Source organism: Acanthopagrus latus, chromosome 1, assembly GCF_904848185.1.
Source record: "Acanthopagrus latus isolate v.2019 chromosome 1, fAcaLat1.1, whole genome shotgun sequence".
NCBI lineage: Eukaryota > Metazoa > Chordata > Actinopteri > Spariformes > Sparidae > Acanthopagrus > Acanthopagrus latus.
This window is the reverse complement of record NC_051039.1, coordinates 28960920-28974066: the sequence shown is the minus strand read 5'-3', so window position 1 is coordinate 28974066 and position 13147 is coordinate 28960920. Positions and strand designations below refer to the sequence as shown.

The 13147-nt window shown below is 41.2% G+C and overlaps 1 protein-coding gene across 3 annotated transcripts in view; it reads left to right on the top strand.

The window, feature by feature from the left end:
- Nucleotides 1–13147, top strand: part of LOC119019562 (sodium/potassium/calcium exchanger 3-like) — a 59951-nt gene that overhangs the window by 35031 nt on the left and 11773 nt on the right. For all 3 annotated transcript variants that reach the window (XM_037098302.1, XM_037098308.1, XM_037098311.1), the window contains 4 exons: nucleotides 2804–2880; nucleotides 11130–11204; nucleotides 11724–11808; nucleotides 12626–12729. In XM_037098302.1, coding sequence (XP_036954197.1) covers nucleotides 2804–2880; nucleotides 11130–11204; nucleotides 11724–11808; nucleotides 12626–12729 — 341 coding nt within the window. The remainder of the gene's footprint in view (nucleotides 1–2803; nucleotides 2881–11129; nucleotides 11205–11723; nucleotides 11809–12625; nucleotides 12730–13147) is intronic.

Sequence of the window (13147 nt, the reverse complement as noted above, 5' to 3'; positions counted from 1 at the left end):
GCTGTGAAGCGGAACCTTTGACTGTTAACGTGTATAACACACCTTGTTTACATGAAGGTTCAGTGGGCTTCCAGTTGGAGTGTGCGATTCTACATCACATTTGCACATGTACACGCCAGCTCTCATGGGATATTGGGCTCCATGCTCCTTGGAACAGTAATTAGCAGGAGGGGCTTTTATCTGCAGGCTCTTTGAAGGCTTCAGGACACAGCCAGAGTAAGCATTCTGCTCATTTTATTTTCAGACTTTCTGATTTAGGCTTGTCATTCACTCTAATGATGTATCACTAGCTCTGGTGATCTTTCTTGTAGCATTTTTCCTTCAGACAGGCCTTATTGTGTTTTTCTAATCTAACTTGAGCCCTCATTCTTGTCATGAGCGCTGCTTGTTCTTACCCTTCACATGCTAGCCTGGCATTTTGGCTCAATCATTTGGATTGAGTTTGAGCGCGCTAACACCGGCTTGTAACAGTAAATATTAAACACATCCAGCTGTCGCAGTGAGATGGCTGTCTGCTGTGCTGCTTTGTAGCCTCTGTGGCTTTTTACTGGCTGCTCTGCATTGTGTTAGGCTTAAGAAGTTATAGCAGCCCGTGAAACATATTGTCGAGGAGGACTGAAGCCACTCAAACACAACGAGATACTGCAGAAGCAAATAGGTCAACAGAGTACATGGGGGAGAGTGGGGGTGGGAGAATACAGTGGGAAAGTAGTGAACTATTGTTTTTCCACAACGTGATGTGAAGAAGATGAGGCTGAATGTAGGTGTAATGATAAACTACTCAACTGCTCCCAACTGACTTGGTTTATTCATTCATGCTTCAACCCACGTATGGTTAGCCTACCTGTCTCTCAAGAGAAAAGCATCCTACGATCTGTAAGATTCAAGATGTTCCTGTTTGAAACCTTTGTCTCAAGTCAGACCCACTCTTTTCTGAGGTGTTTCCTCTCTCAGTATGGTCCTATTATCATGATACAAGGTACAATGTACAAGGTAGGTGTGTGGGTCAGCAGGCCAGTTAGTGGTCCTGCTAGAAAAGGAAATCAGCATTTCCATACAGTATGGAGATGCTGATTTCCTTTTCCAGCAGGACTTGGCACCTGCCCTAGGTGCCAAACTACTGGCAACTGGTTTTTATTCTGTGAGAACCAACTGTGTCTACAGGTCTGTTTGTGTCTGTTTGTACTGTTCATCTAGTTTAGGAAGTAGAATAATTTACTCAATCCATATATCCATCAATACCACTTTATTCTTAGGTTTATCCGAAGAAAATGTAAATTCAGAATCACACAATTTGGACATCCATTGTTTTCACAGGCAAGGAAGGGAAGAGAAATGTGTAACCTGAAAAGAAAAACTAGTGACCTAACCAGATAAAAGATAAAAGCAGTGACATAAAGGTGCAGTATTTGTCGTGGAGCAGAAGTATAAATGTAAATGTATAAGACATCAGCATGTTAGCGAACCTTTTTTCCATCGCATCAAATCCCTGCTGTATGTGGCTTGTGCTGCCTAATGTGTTGTTGAGAATGATTTGTCAGTATCTGCAGTTGTCTTTTTGAAAACAGTCGAACTCCTTTCACCAGTTTGTTCACCGTGTTGAATTTGGTAACGCTGCAGTTAGTAGCATGCTGTCTGTGTAATCAGAGTACTCCTCTGAATGTTGGGTATGAAAGGGTTATTCCTGAAAGGCTCAGTCCTTCACCAGCCAGGATGGGGTGTGGTTAACCACTTTCATGACTGTATGAAGGATATGACTAAATGTACTCAAGAACACTTTAAACTGTTGTCATTAAACACATTTAATCTTATTTATGTTATGCGCAGTTTACCAACTATTTTGGCATTGGGGTTGTGCTAAAACTTTGTGCAAGTTGTTACCGCACCAAGATCCCCAAGACAATCTCTCCATGTTTATTGTGCCAGTCAGTTAGATATTTCTCATTCTGAATTTGCCTTTTGTTGCAATTCATGCTCGCACTCATTAGCATTAGCCCCGGCTCTCTGCATGGTGCCTGGCTGGCCTTTCAGGAAATAGTGTAGGCTCTGAAATATGTAACAGATGTTAGCAGTGGCGTGTGAATGAGCTCCTGATTTGTGTGGGAGGAAATTACGACGGTGGCGACTTGAGAGGCAAAAGGTTCCTCACTCGGCCAAGCACCTGTCATTGATCCTCGCATTCAAGGAGGGACTGAGGGGCTGAGAGAGTGGACCAAGTCAAGGCGCTAAGGAGAAGGGGTCGAATCACTCAGGCCACCATTTAAAACCCAACTCTTTCTTTCTCCCTTCTTTCTGTTTTCTTTCACACTCTCTCTCTCTGCCAGCTTTCCACATTTTCCTCAGTCTTGCTGTCTCTGTCTTTTGCTCACACATAGCTGCTCTCCGTTGCTCAATTGAATGTGTTATTCCTCATGCAGAGAAGTAGAGTTTGCAAATTGCAGTTACGCTCCCACCACCCATTCGCTCTCCTTTGCTCTCCATCCCACTTGCCTTACCCTAAATATCCCTTGCTCTATTTTTAAAATGCTCTCTCTCCTCTTTGCCCTCTCTTTGTCCTCCTAGTGCTAATTTTTTTTCTATTTCTCTTCTTGTCGCTCTCCCAGGAAGCAGGCTCATACACAGTCCTTGGCAGGGCACAGTTAAATTGTTGCACACATTGAAAAAATGTTCCCCTGTGAACACACACACACACACACACACACACACACACACACACACACACACACACACATATATATATACAGCACACACACCCACATACTGCAAATGAACCATTCTAACCATATGTGTCTGTCTCTTTCAGCCCTGCACGAGTTCCCTACAGACCTCTTCACACACAAAGAAAGAACAGAAGGAGCTGTGGCCCTGCATGTCCTGTGTGTAAGTCTACCTTGCCTTACACTGTACACTTTGTGTGTGTGCATGTGTGTGCGTGCGTGCGTGCAAACACACATTTTTACATAAACACAAGGGGTCGACCGATACAGTTTTTTTCAGGGCAAGTACAGGTTATTAGTTATCATGGAGGTCGATAACCAATATTTGGAAACATTATATTATTATATACATTATAATTATGAACTGGAGATACCATAAACTCCAACACAACGATTGTCTGAAATGCCTTTGATCATTTGTTTGATTAAAAGTTTTAATGAAAAATAAAAGTACCTTACAGAAAATATTATTCTACTGGATTATAATTACAAAGGGATAAATGTTGTCATCACTTTAATTTTGCAACAGGTTAAAGGAGAGCTCATTAATTTATTTTATATCTAAATAACAGTACATCAACTCATTAGTTGATTTTATTTTGTGTTGATATGAATTGATAAAGTATCTTATAAGTAGTTATCAAATACATTTAGTGCGGCAAAAAGTACACATTTGCCTCCATAATGTAGTGAATGTAAGTGTAAAGTAGCAGAAAATGGAAAATACTCAAAGTACTAGTCAACTACCTCAAAACTGTACTTATACTGTATTTCAGTAAATGTATTTAGTTATCCCACTGCTGGGTTGAACGGTCAGAAACAGCTCCAGGATACACTTCTGTAACGTTGTTACAGTTAACTTGTTGAGACTTAAGAGTATGATCTGCTCTGGTGAGTGCAAGAAAAAAATGGCAGCCTATCATCGTTTTGCAAGTCAGCGGTTATCACTAGTGTAACAACAAAGTGCAGTGTTCAGACATTATTATAGTTGTAACTGTGAAACTGGGGATGCATGTCATAACATAAATAGATCATAGGATTGTGGTGTTTTGGGAACTTCAGTGCAGAGCAGGGATCTCAGATTTAAATGAGCTGGGGGCCACTGCTGGTATTGTTATCTCATAGGAGGGCCACTCCAGTGTTCCGCTAAGATAAGAAAGCGCAATATTTCTAAAAATGTAGTGTTATTTCTATTATTAACAAAACTAAACTAATAAGCGAACACCATTTTGTATATTTTTTAAAATTTTAACTAAACTTTTGTTAATGTATTATTTTATTTAAAGTAAACCTTGACCTGAACTAACAAATGAAATCCCTGAAAAGATTTGAACTTTATTTTCTTGGCAGACACTTGGCAGCGCCTCTGCTCGCACAACTGAGCCACATTTATCCTGATGGAGTTCACATTTGAAACCATAAGTACAGCTTCAAGAGGGGCATCAGTAAGCCTGGACCCACATGTACTAAAGTTCATAGTCGAGAACAGTTTCTCACACAGATATGTGCCTCCAAAAAGGCACACTTTGGACAGCACTGGGAAGGACAGAGGGAGTTCCCTTAGAAATGATCTAGTCATGTCGTCTTTTCCTTATGCCTCTCTGAATTTAGCTTTTATCTCACTTTTGCGCTGCAAGTCAGTATTTTCCATCTGCATCACACTTTGGACACTCGCCACATCAGCTGAGAAGGGCTCTGCAAACAGCTGGAAAGTGTCACCATGTGCCTTAATGTCGGCAAAATGCTAATTAAGCTCCTGCTGTAGGTTTTCAAAAGCAGAGGCATATTCATCACCACTGAATGCTGTGCCTGCTTCCACAAGAGATCTGCATGTTGTGAATTGACAGGAATGTTTGTAGACAGCTGAGTTTTGCACTGTCTCAGTTTTGTGGAGAAGGCCTTCACATGTCCAGTAGATTTCCTACTGGACAGCTACAGTAGGAAGATCCATGATCTATTTTGGATCATCAAGTCATCGTCACCATAGGCTGACTGGCTTTTTTTGTAAAAAGGCCTGAAACTGGCAGTGCTGTAAACTCTTGGACCTGATGTAACTGTTACATTGTAGGACAACCGAGATGACATATTCAGAATTCAAGCATTTGCTGTACAGTACCTCTTGAGAACAGCTGGATATTCCTCCTCTTATTTTCTTTGTTCCAGCACTACCAGTCCATTGTTTTGCCTGTCATTGACAGGGCTCCATCAGTGGTAATGTCTACCAGTCTGCTCCATGGCAAACCGGCCCACTAAGTCGCGCTAGCAGCTGCTAAAACATATCCTCAGCTGTGGTACAGCCGAGCATGACACACAAACTCAGCAACTCCTCTGTCACCTTGAATTTGTCATCAGTCCCACTGATGAAGATGGCTAGCTGGGCATTGTCTGTCTGGTCTTTTCTTTCATCAAGTGCCACAGAGATGGCAGTGAAACTTTGGCTGTTGTCCTCTAACTGTTCACAAATGTCACTTGATAACTTGTTAATCTGCTCTGCCACTGTGTTTGCTAACGGAGATATCTTGTTGAACAAGCTCTTCTGTTCTGGACATAGATGTGACTTGCAAAATGTGATCCTTGGCAAACGGCCCTTTAGTGAATGACTTTCCTGCTTTTGCAATAAATTCCCTTACCACATAACTTGATTCAACTGCAGCAACAGCGTCCTTCACTTTATGGAAAAGACCTTATTGACACAGTAGTCCTCCTCATTTTTTCCTCTCGTCTCCCTGGTATATTGTTCTCCATGCTTAGTTGAGTAATGACTCTTGAGATCATACTCCTTTAGAACCGAAAGTTTTGTCTCTCATATCAGGCAGATAGCACTTTCTCGCTGAACACTAAAAAGTATTGTCATATCCACCTGTCCTGAAACTGTCTGTGTTCATCATCCACTTTTCTATTCAGTTTGGAAAGAGACGTTTTTGGTTTTCACATCAGAATATGTTGTCAAGTCCCCGGATAAATTCATCTCATCATTTACGTCTGCATCCCATTCCAAAATCAGGCCGAAATTTTCAATCTTACTGAGCTGAAAGCCGGAACTGGTGAGGCAATCTGCAACACGCAGCTACAATGTTTCAGTGAAGGAATTAATGAAGATATTCTGCGGGCTTGGCTGATCAGATTCTCTATGGTTGGGGCTTCTGTCATGATGGGAAGATACAGGGGGTTAGCCACAGTGATGCAAGAGAGAACCAACTCTGACCTGCTGATAATTCGCTGCATGAACCACAAGCTGGGACTTGCTGTCTAAGACTCTGTCTAGAAAATCACCCAGGCAAGTCATTTTCATTGACTCACTGTATGCATTCTTTTCTCTAAGTCCCAAACACGTGTGAGAACTGGAAGCGATGGCTACAGAGTTTGATGTCCGCGCAAGAAGTTAGGGAAAAGTATTCGACGTTCGCTGGCTGTCGTCCTCATGCACATCTCTTGTGAAAGAGCTACCCAGCCCTGGTTAAAATATTTCAGACTCTGCCTGAAAACCAACACACGTTCGACCAAGGAGAAAGCAAAATGCGCAGGGATCCATGCAAAAAATTACTTGAGCTGTGTGGAAGAAGCACTAGAAACCCTTAAGGCCTTGTCTCTGTTCCCACAAAGAAGGGATGCTACGGCAATCACAGAAAAGGAGAAGTTGACGTTGCGCTGACATCGCTGAAGTCCATGATTAAGAAGGATGCCAGAACCCATGACTTCAAGGGAAAGAAACTTTCTGAGTCCAGTGAAACACAACTCAAGAAGTCTGAGGAATTCTGCTCAAACTCTTTTCCGGCACTAACAGAAAGCATCACTCAGAGACTTGTGGGTGTGAATGATGCGCTGTCCACTGTTGCAGAGCTGAATCCTAACACCTAGCCCTCTGAAGAAGACAACGCCCTGTTTGGTGACACTAAGGTACTCTACCTGCACAAGACCTGTGCTGCTGTCAAAGGACTTCAGAGAGAACAAGCACCAAGGCAGCATCGATGAGCTGCTTCAAAAATGTACGTCTACAGTCTCCACACTGCTCGTGTCCACGGCAGAATGCTAAAGAGGATTTAAGGCAGGGAACGCTATCCTGACAGATGAGAGAACAGCATGATGGGGGAGACACCGGATAGCTTTCTTTTCATTCCTGTGAATGACAGCAAAGTTGAATTCTTCCCCACTAAAAAATATGCAAGAATATGTGTCAGAGAAAGGCAACTCACACTGTTGCTTATGCTGCCACGACGAGAAGGTAAAAAAATGGTAGAATGCAATTACCCTTGGTGGTTAGCATATTATTATTATTATTATATTATTATTCTATTCTATTCTATTCTATTATTATTCAGTGCTCTTCAAGTTTATCAGAATCTGACATTATACATAAGATGTTCCTTTTGATAATCCCCCCCCCCGAATCACACACTGCTTTTCATATGCGTTGACTACTGCTTGTCCAAAAACTGTTAAGAACGGGATAATGAGCCACACTGGGTGACATGTTGTTTCATTCCCATAACCATAGAAACTGTCATTTCTTTTGACTCGGTCCCATGTACACTGCCCTCCTGCTGTCAGTGCTCACTAAAGCATGTATTAATTCGCAACTGAAAGTAATCCCCAACAAAAACACTGCTTAGTCTTGTCTGAGTTTATGTTTGTGAGAAACTACAATGCCCTGCTGCTTGAGGGAATTACTGAGCCTTTTTGTGACCCATTTAAAAGTATGACATCTTTAGTAGGAACCATGGGGCTTAGGGCAGAGAGCCACAGTAAGAAAAGGGAAATATGAGTACAGACCTATTAACTTATTGTTGGTTTTAATCTAATGATGGGATTTGTTGAGAATACGTATGTAAATATATACAAAAGCCATATTCTTAAATGAATGCTCCTCTGATTTAGCATTGCACTCAAACAAAGTCCCTCTCATTGTCAGTCACGGTCGGCTTTTAGTAAAGGAAAAGTTCACCCAAAAATGATAATTTAGTCATTGTCCACTCACCCAATGTTGATGGAAAGTTGGGTGACGTTTTGTAGTCTACAAAAAATGTCTCCAGCTTTAAGGCAAAACAGTGTTGCAGCATTCTCGGAAACAACTGAAGTAGCTGGGGACTTGTTTTGTGGTACCGTATGGATACCTTGACTCTGATACAGGCTCCTGAATGATGCTTTTTTTTAATTACAAATTTGAAGAAATACGTTTCAACAAAAACCTGATTCTACATACACAATTCTGGGAGTAACCTTGTGTTTTTCCTGCATGTCTGGTGACAACCAGTCATCAGCACTATAAGATCTTGTTCAGGACCTGAAAGACAAAGTTTAGAACTTGGACTCCATAGCATTTGAGATGCATTGAGACTGCCTCCTCCTGAGAAGATGAAGTATTCATATAGTATAAAGTAGTATAAATGTGATGGCATGGATCTCCTTTAATATTAATCAGACCCCTACCAGCCTGATTATTTTCTTGCTCCGGTTAAAATATGACTGATAGATATCTTATGAAGTCAAATCATAAAACATCTCAAAACCTTAAAAGTACTACTCCTGTATATTCATGTGGTTTATGTCATCTGTATTATGCTGCACTGGTTGCAGCGTACGGTCTTGATTCAGGGATGCTGATTTGAACACTGGATTAGTTCCTGCTGTCCTTGTCTCGTTGAGTCCCACGTGATCACAAGTGAAGCTGCTTTGAGCTGATTCCACCGTCAGTCAGAGATCATCGCTGATCATGTGTGTTTCTGGTTTTGGAGTCAGCTTGAAGCCAGAAAAACTGTAAAACACTTGTGCAAGATTTTCTGTTCAGAATTTAAATATCAAAGTGTTTCACTTCCAACTGCTGTTTTCTTGATATCTGCACTGCTGACGCCCCTCCAGTTCTGCACTGCTCATTAACGCTGGCATCATCACTTCTCAGGAAAACAAAGCACAAAAGCAAACACAACTCAAGGATTTATGGACTTCCTTGTCGGTTTATGCAACATAAAACACGCACACACATTTACAGTCAGTGTGCGCACGTGCACACAGCTAAAGGAGGCTTGAGATAGTGATGATGTTTTCCCTCAACCTCAAACCTGAATCAAGATCAAACCCAGTTATCAGGATTACATGTGAGCTTTGTGTTTCCCTTGAATTAACACATGCCTCTTTACCTCAGTGACTGTCGACCTGGTGCTTATGGCACTCCAATTTGATCACTCAGTACTTGGACTATTACAAGCACTGTTTGTCTTCTATCACACACACACACGCACACACACACACACACACACACACACACACGTACACTCTTCAAGCCACTTAGTGTGTGGGCTCAGTTGTAGCTCTCACGATGTTCAGCTCAGCCTCACCTGCCTTTCGGAAACAGGAAATAGAGGAACTCTTGGTGACTCAGTCCTGAGCACATAGGAATATTCACTCTCTGTGCCAATTTTGCTGTAAGCAGAACTTTGAAAGGCTTTGTTATTATGAAGTGTAAAAATATTCATGCCTTTCCTTTGTTCATTTATACCCTATCGGTCTGTCATCACCACCTGACATTCTCTCTCTTGATCACTGCAATCTGTCTTTCATCTTAGCCCGGTCTCTTCTTCTCTCTGTAGGTTTGTCTTGGAAAAGGGCTGCCACATAAGAATATGTGTAGTACAGTACATACTGTACATAGACAGACACAAGACATAAGTACATAACACAATTGCCAAATACATTCCACCCCTCCCCCTCGTCATGCCTCTGCCTCTTGCCTCAGTTGAGGAGATTCACTGATAAAGGGATGAATAAGTTTTTATATCTGCTGAGGAATCTCCTCTAATATTTAATTGGGACCCTATAACGTCGACCCAATGGGAGCAGCTCATATTGCGAGTATAGGAGTATATGTGAAGGGTCAGCAGTAATCTTCTTTGCCTGTCTGACTACTGCTTCCTCAGAGAGTTGTTGGAGGGTTGGATGCTCCATCACCACCATTTTCAATGCTGTGCCGGCTAGTCTATTTAATTCTGATTTCAGCTTCACTGATAGATTCCCAAACTAAGCTGCCATTCCATATCTTAGTATGCAAATCATTAACATCTTCTGTTCCACTCCAAACACTCGGAGTCTTTGTGAAAAATAAAGTCACAGTTGGATACTACTAAACACAGAATTCAAATGGAAATCCCAGGACAGATTAGAGTCAATATGTACCCCCAATTTGTAAGAATAAACCTGAGTGATACAAGCATTATGGACCTGTAGTAAGGAGTGATCTCCTGGTTGACCTGGTTCAAAAGTAATTTCAACTGCTTTCCTCAAATTAACAATGAGATGATGTTTGCCATTTTACAAAGTTTTTGACCTCTGAACTATAAACTGAAATGTCGGTGTCTATGTCCATTAGTCCCAAGATGGCATAGTCATCAGAAAAGTTGATTTGCTGGGATGGCTGCTTGTACAATCATTTGCCGCCCCCACCTGCTAAGAACGTACAACCTTCATCCTACTGGAGTCGGTGCTGCTGTTTTATCTAGTGTCTTTCTCTGTCGTAAACATAAACTTCCTCGTATCTATGGGATATGATTTTTTTGGCAGTAGATGGCTGCAAAAAGCAGCAAAATCAGTCCGGTGCAGAGGAATCTCCAAAAAAGTCTCCAAAGTCTCCAAACGAACATAAACAGGGACATTTTAATCACTCAATCACAATGATGCTGCAGCAGAGCAGTGCCACTGGAAGTCTAGTTCCTGTGTTTCTGAGTCAGATATTATGATGTGATACCATGAAAAGGTGTGCACGCAGGTGTTATCCAATGATACATCACAAGAAAACACACCAGTGGCATTCAAAATGTAGAAATATTGAATCTTGTCATTGAGAACACATTTGTAAGAAATTCTAGTATAGTGGTGTTCCCCAAGGGTCAGTGTTTGGCCCACTATTATTGTTTTGCATGTAAATGATACAGTTGCTTATAGTCAGAAGACATTAAACCTTCCCTCCAAAGTTTTGTTAATGCCTCTATGTTTAAAAGTGAAAACCAACTTCCCTGTTTAAAAATGTAAAAAGTCTGGTCCCACAGTTATGTTTTTCATGAATTTTTAATGACAGATCCGTTAATGTACTGCATTTGCGTGGCATCAGATCTGAATCTTTCCGTTCAAATATCAGACTCACCGTTTCATTTTCCACAGTAATTTACATCTAAATTTGATGTAGCATTTAGAGCAGAGAGGTGTACTTTCTGTACCCGTCAGGGTACATACAGATATCTGCCCTTGATAGCAGCTGAAATATCAACTGATAAATCACAGCTGGCTCTATTTTTAATGTTGCAGCTGGAACCCATCTCAGCATGGACTTTTCACCCTGTGGTATCATATGTATAAATCACATCATGCCACATTTTCGTACACGACTGATCTCTGTAATATTTATCACTCTCTCTCTCTTTGCAGACCATTTACATGTTCTGTGCCCTGGCCCTCGTCTGTGATGACTACTTCGTCCCCTCTCTGGAAAAGCTGTGTGAGGTATGAACATGAGCTGTTAATGGTCCTGAATCATAAAATTAAAAACTTAAAAACCTAAATATCCCTTAAATATTTCTTTAGAAAAATACGGGTTGGTTAATAGGAGATTTACACCCAAAAATGCTTACATGGGATTACAGTACAGGGCTGCATTTCACATATAACAAAATATAACATCATCTGGTAAGACCTGTACAACTCAAACAGAAAGACATTGAATATGATATTATATATGAGTCTATATGATTTCAAGTGCTAAATGTCTGCCTGCAAAAGCTCAAACACATATACTGAAATACCATCCACAGAAAGGAAGAAGCTGCGTTTTTCTCCTTGTCTCCAATGCTTTCTTCAAGTGAGTGAATACATGGGACATTTTGTATTCTGATTGGGCGATTATTCGGATTTCTAGTATAATCAGCCAAGGGTCAGGGGGTTCTGCTGGGTATTATCTAATTAGAGCTGGGACATCCTGTTCCAATATGACCTTTTTATATGTCTCTTACTTCCTTCTCACAGCGTCTCAATCTCAGTGAGGATGTAGCAGGTGCCACGTTCATGGCCGCCGGCAGCTCAGCCCCTGAGCTGTTCACATCCATCATAGGTATCCACCACAAGCACTTCTTTACCTCCTCAGTGGAAGTGGAACACATGCCGTAGCGCTGAAGCTGCATTAGGGAGGAGGCATGCATTCCTTTTTAACGAATGCTTGACAAAAAAGCTTTTATTCAAAGGCACATGCAGTAAGCAAACATGGCTTTGCATCTACTGAATCACATTAGAATCACATTAAAGTGCTCTCATGTAATAAAGAGAATCGCTGGTGAGGATAAAGGCCATAATTATGTTTTTTCTTCTTTTCTGTTTTTTTTTCTTTAATCATGGTTGTGTTCAGTGTAGCGTATATCTGTCTGAACCAACAATATGAAGAACGTTCACTTCCAAGGCAGGGCTGTCACATCACCTTACTGTAATTACTGTAATTACTCTTATTTAAATAGAAATGTAATACCACATAGAACCTGGATCTAACTGATTCAGCTTTCTTCTGATTGGTAAAAGAAAAGTAATGAATGCAAATTCAGGTTTTTTTTAGGCCTCTTCAGAAAAATTTTCCTCTTGTCTTTCTTTTCCATGTGCGCTCTTGCATGTGTATGTTGGTCTGTGTGTGTGAGAGAGAGAGGGAAATCCATGGCTAAGTCATTTACATATGTTTTGACAGTTGTTTGACATCTGTTTGTCAATACTGCAGATGCTGGGCTGCAACTGAAATGTCATGTAGTGTACAAAACATCATCTGTGCTCTCTACGGAGTCCTAATGCTCTGTGTGTGTGTGTGTGTGTGTGTGTGTGTGTGTGTGTGTGTGTGTGTGTGTGTGTGTGTGTGTGTGTGTGTGTGTGCTTGCTCACCCTCTCCCCAGGGGTGTTCATCACTAAAGGTGACGTGGGTGTGGGGACCATCGTGGGATCAGCTGTCTTCAACATCCTCTGCATCATCGGTGTGTGTGGCTTCTTTGCAGGGCAGGTATGATGTCATAGCAGCGTTACACTGTTGCAGCTGACCTGATGGCATTTTCACAGTCTGACCAACAGCATAATGTCACCTTTGAAAAAGCACAAAGTGCTCATGCATACATGCAACAATATGCTTGACAAAGGACATAGTGTATATTTTTTATTACGCTAACACCCCCCCCTCCATCCCAGTCACATCAACCCAAACAATAACATTTACAACAATTAAAGATTTGATAGAAATAGATACAAACAAATAGAATGGCCAGTCCATGCAAACAAACAACAAAAGCAAGTCGCATGCAAGACAAAAGATCTCCCTAATGCTCAAGCAAATCTTAAAAAAAATAACAAAAGTAGAGCAGTCATTGACTCCCCTCATAACAAAAAATCTTGATATATATGATATTTGGTAGAAAATGTGTCAA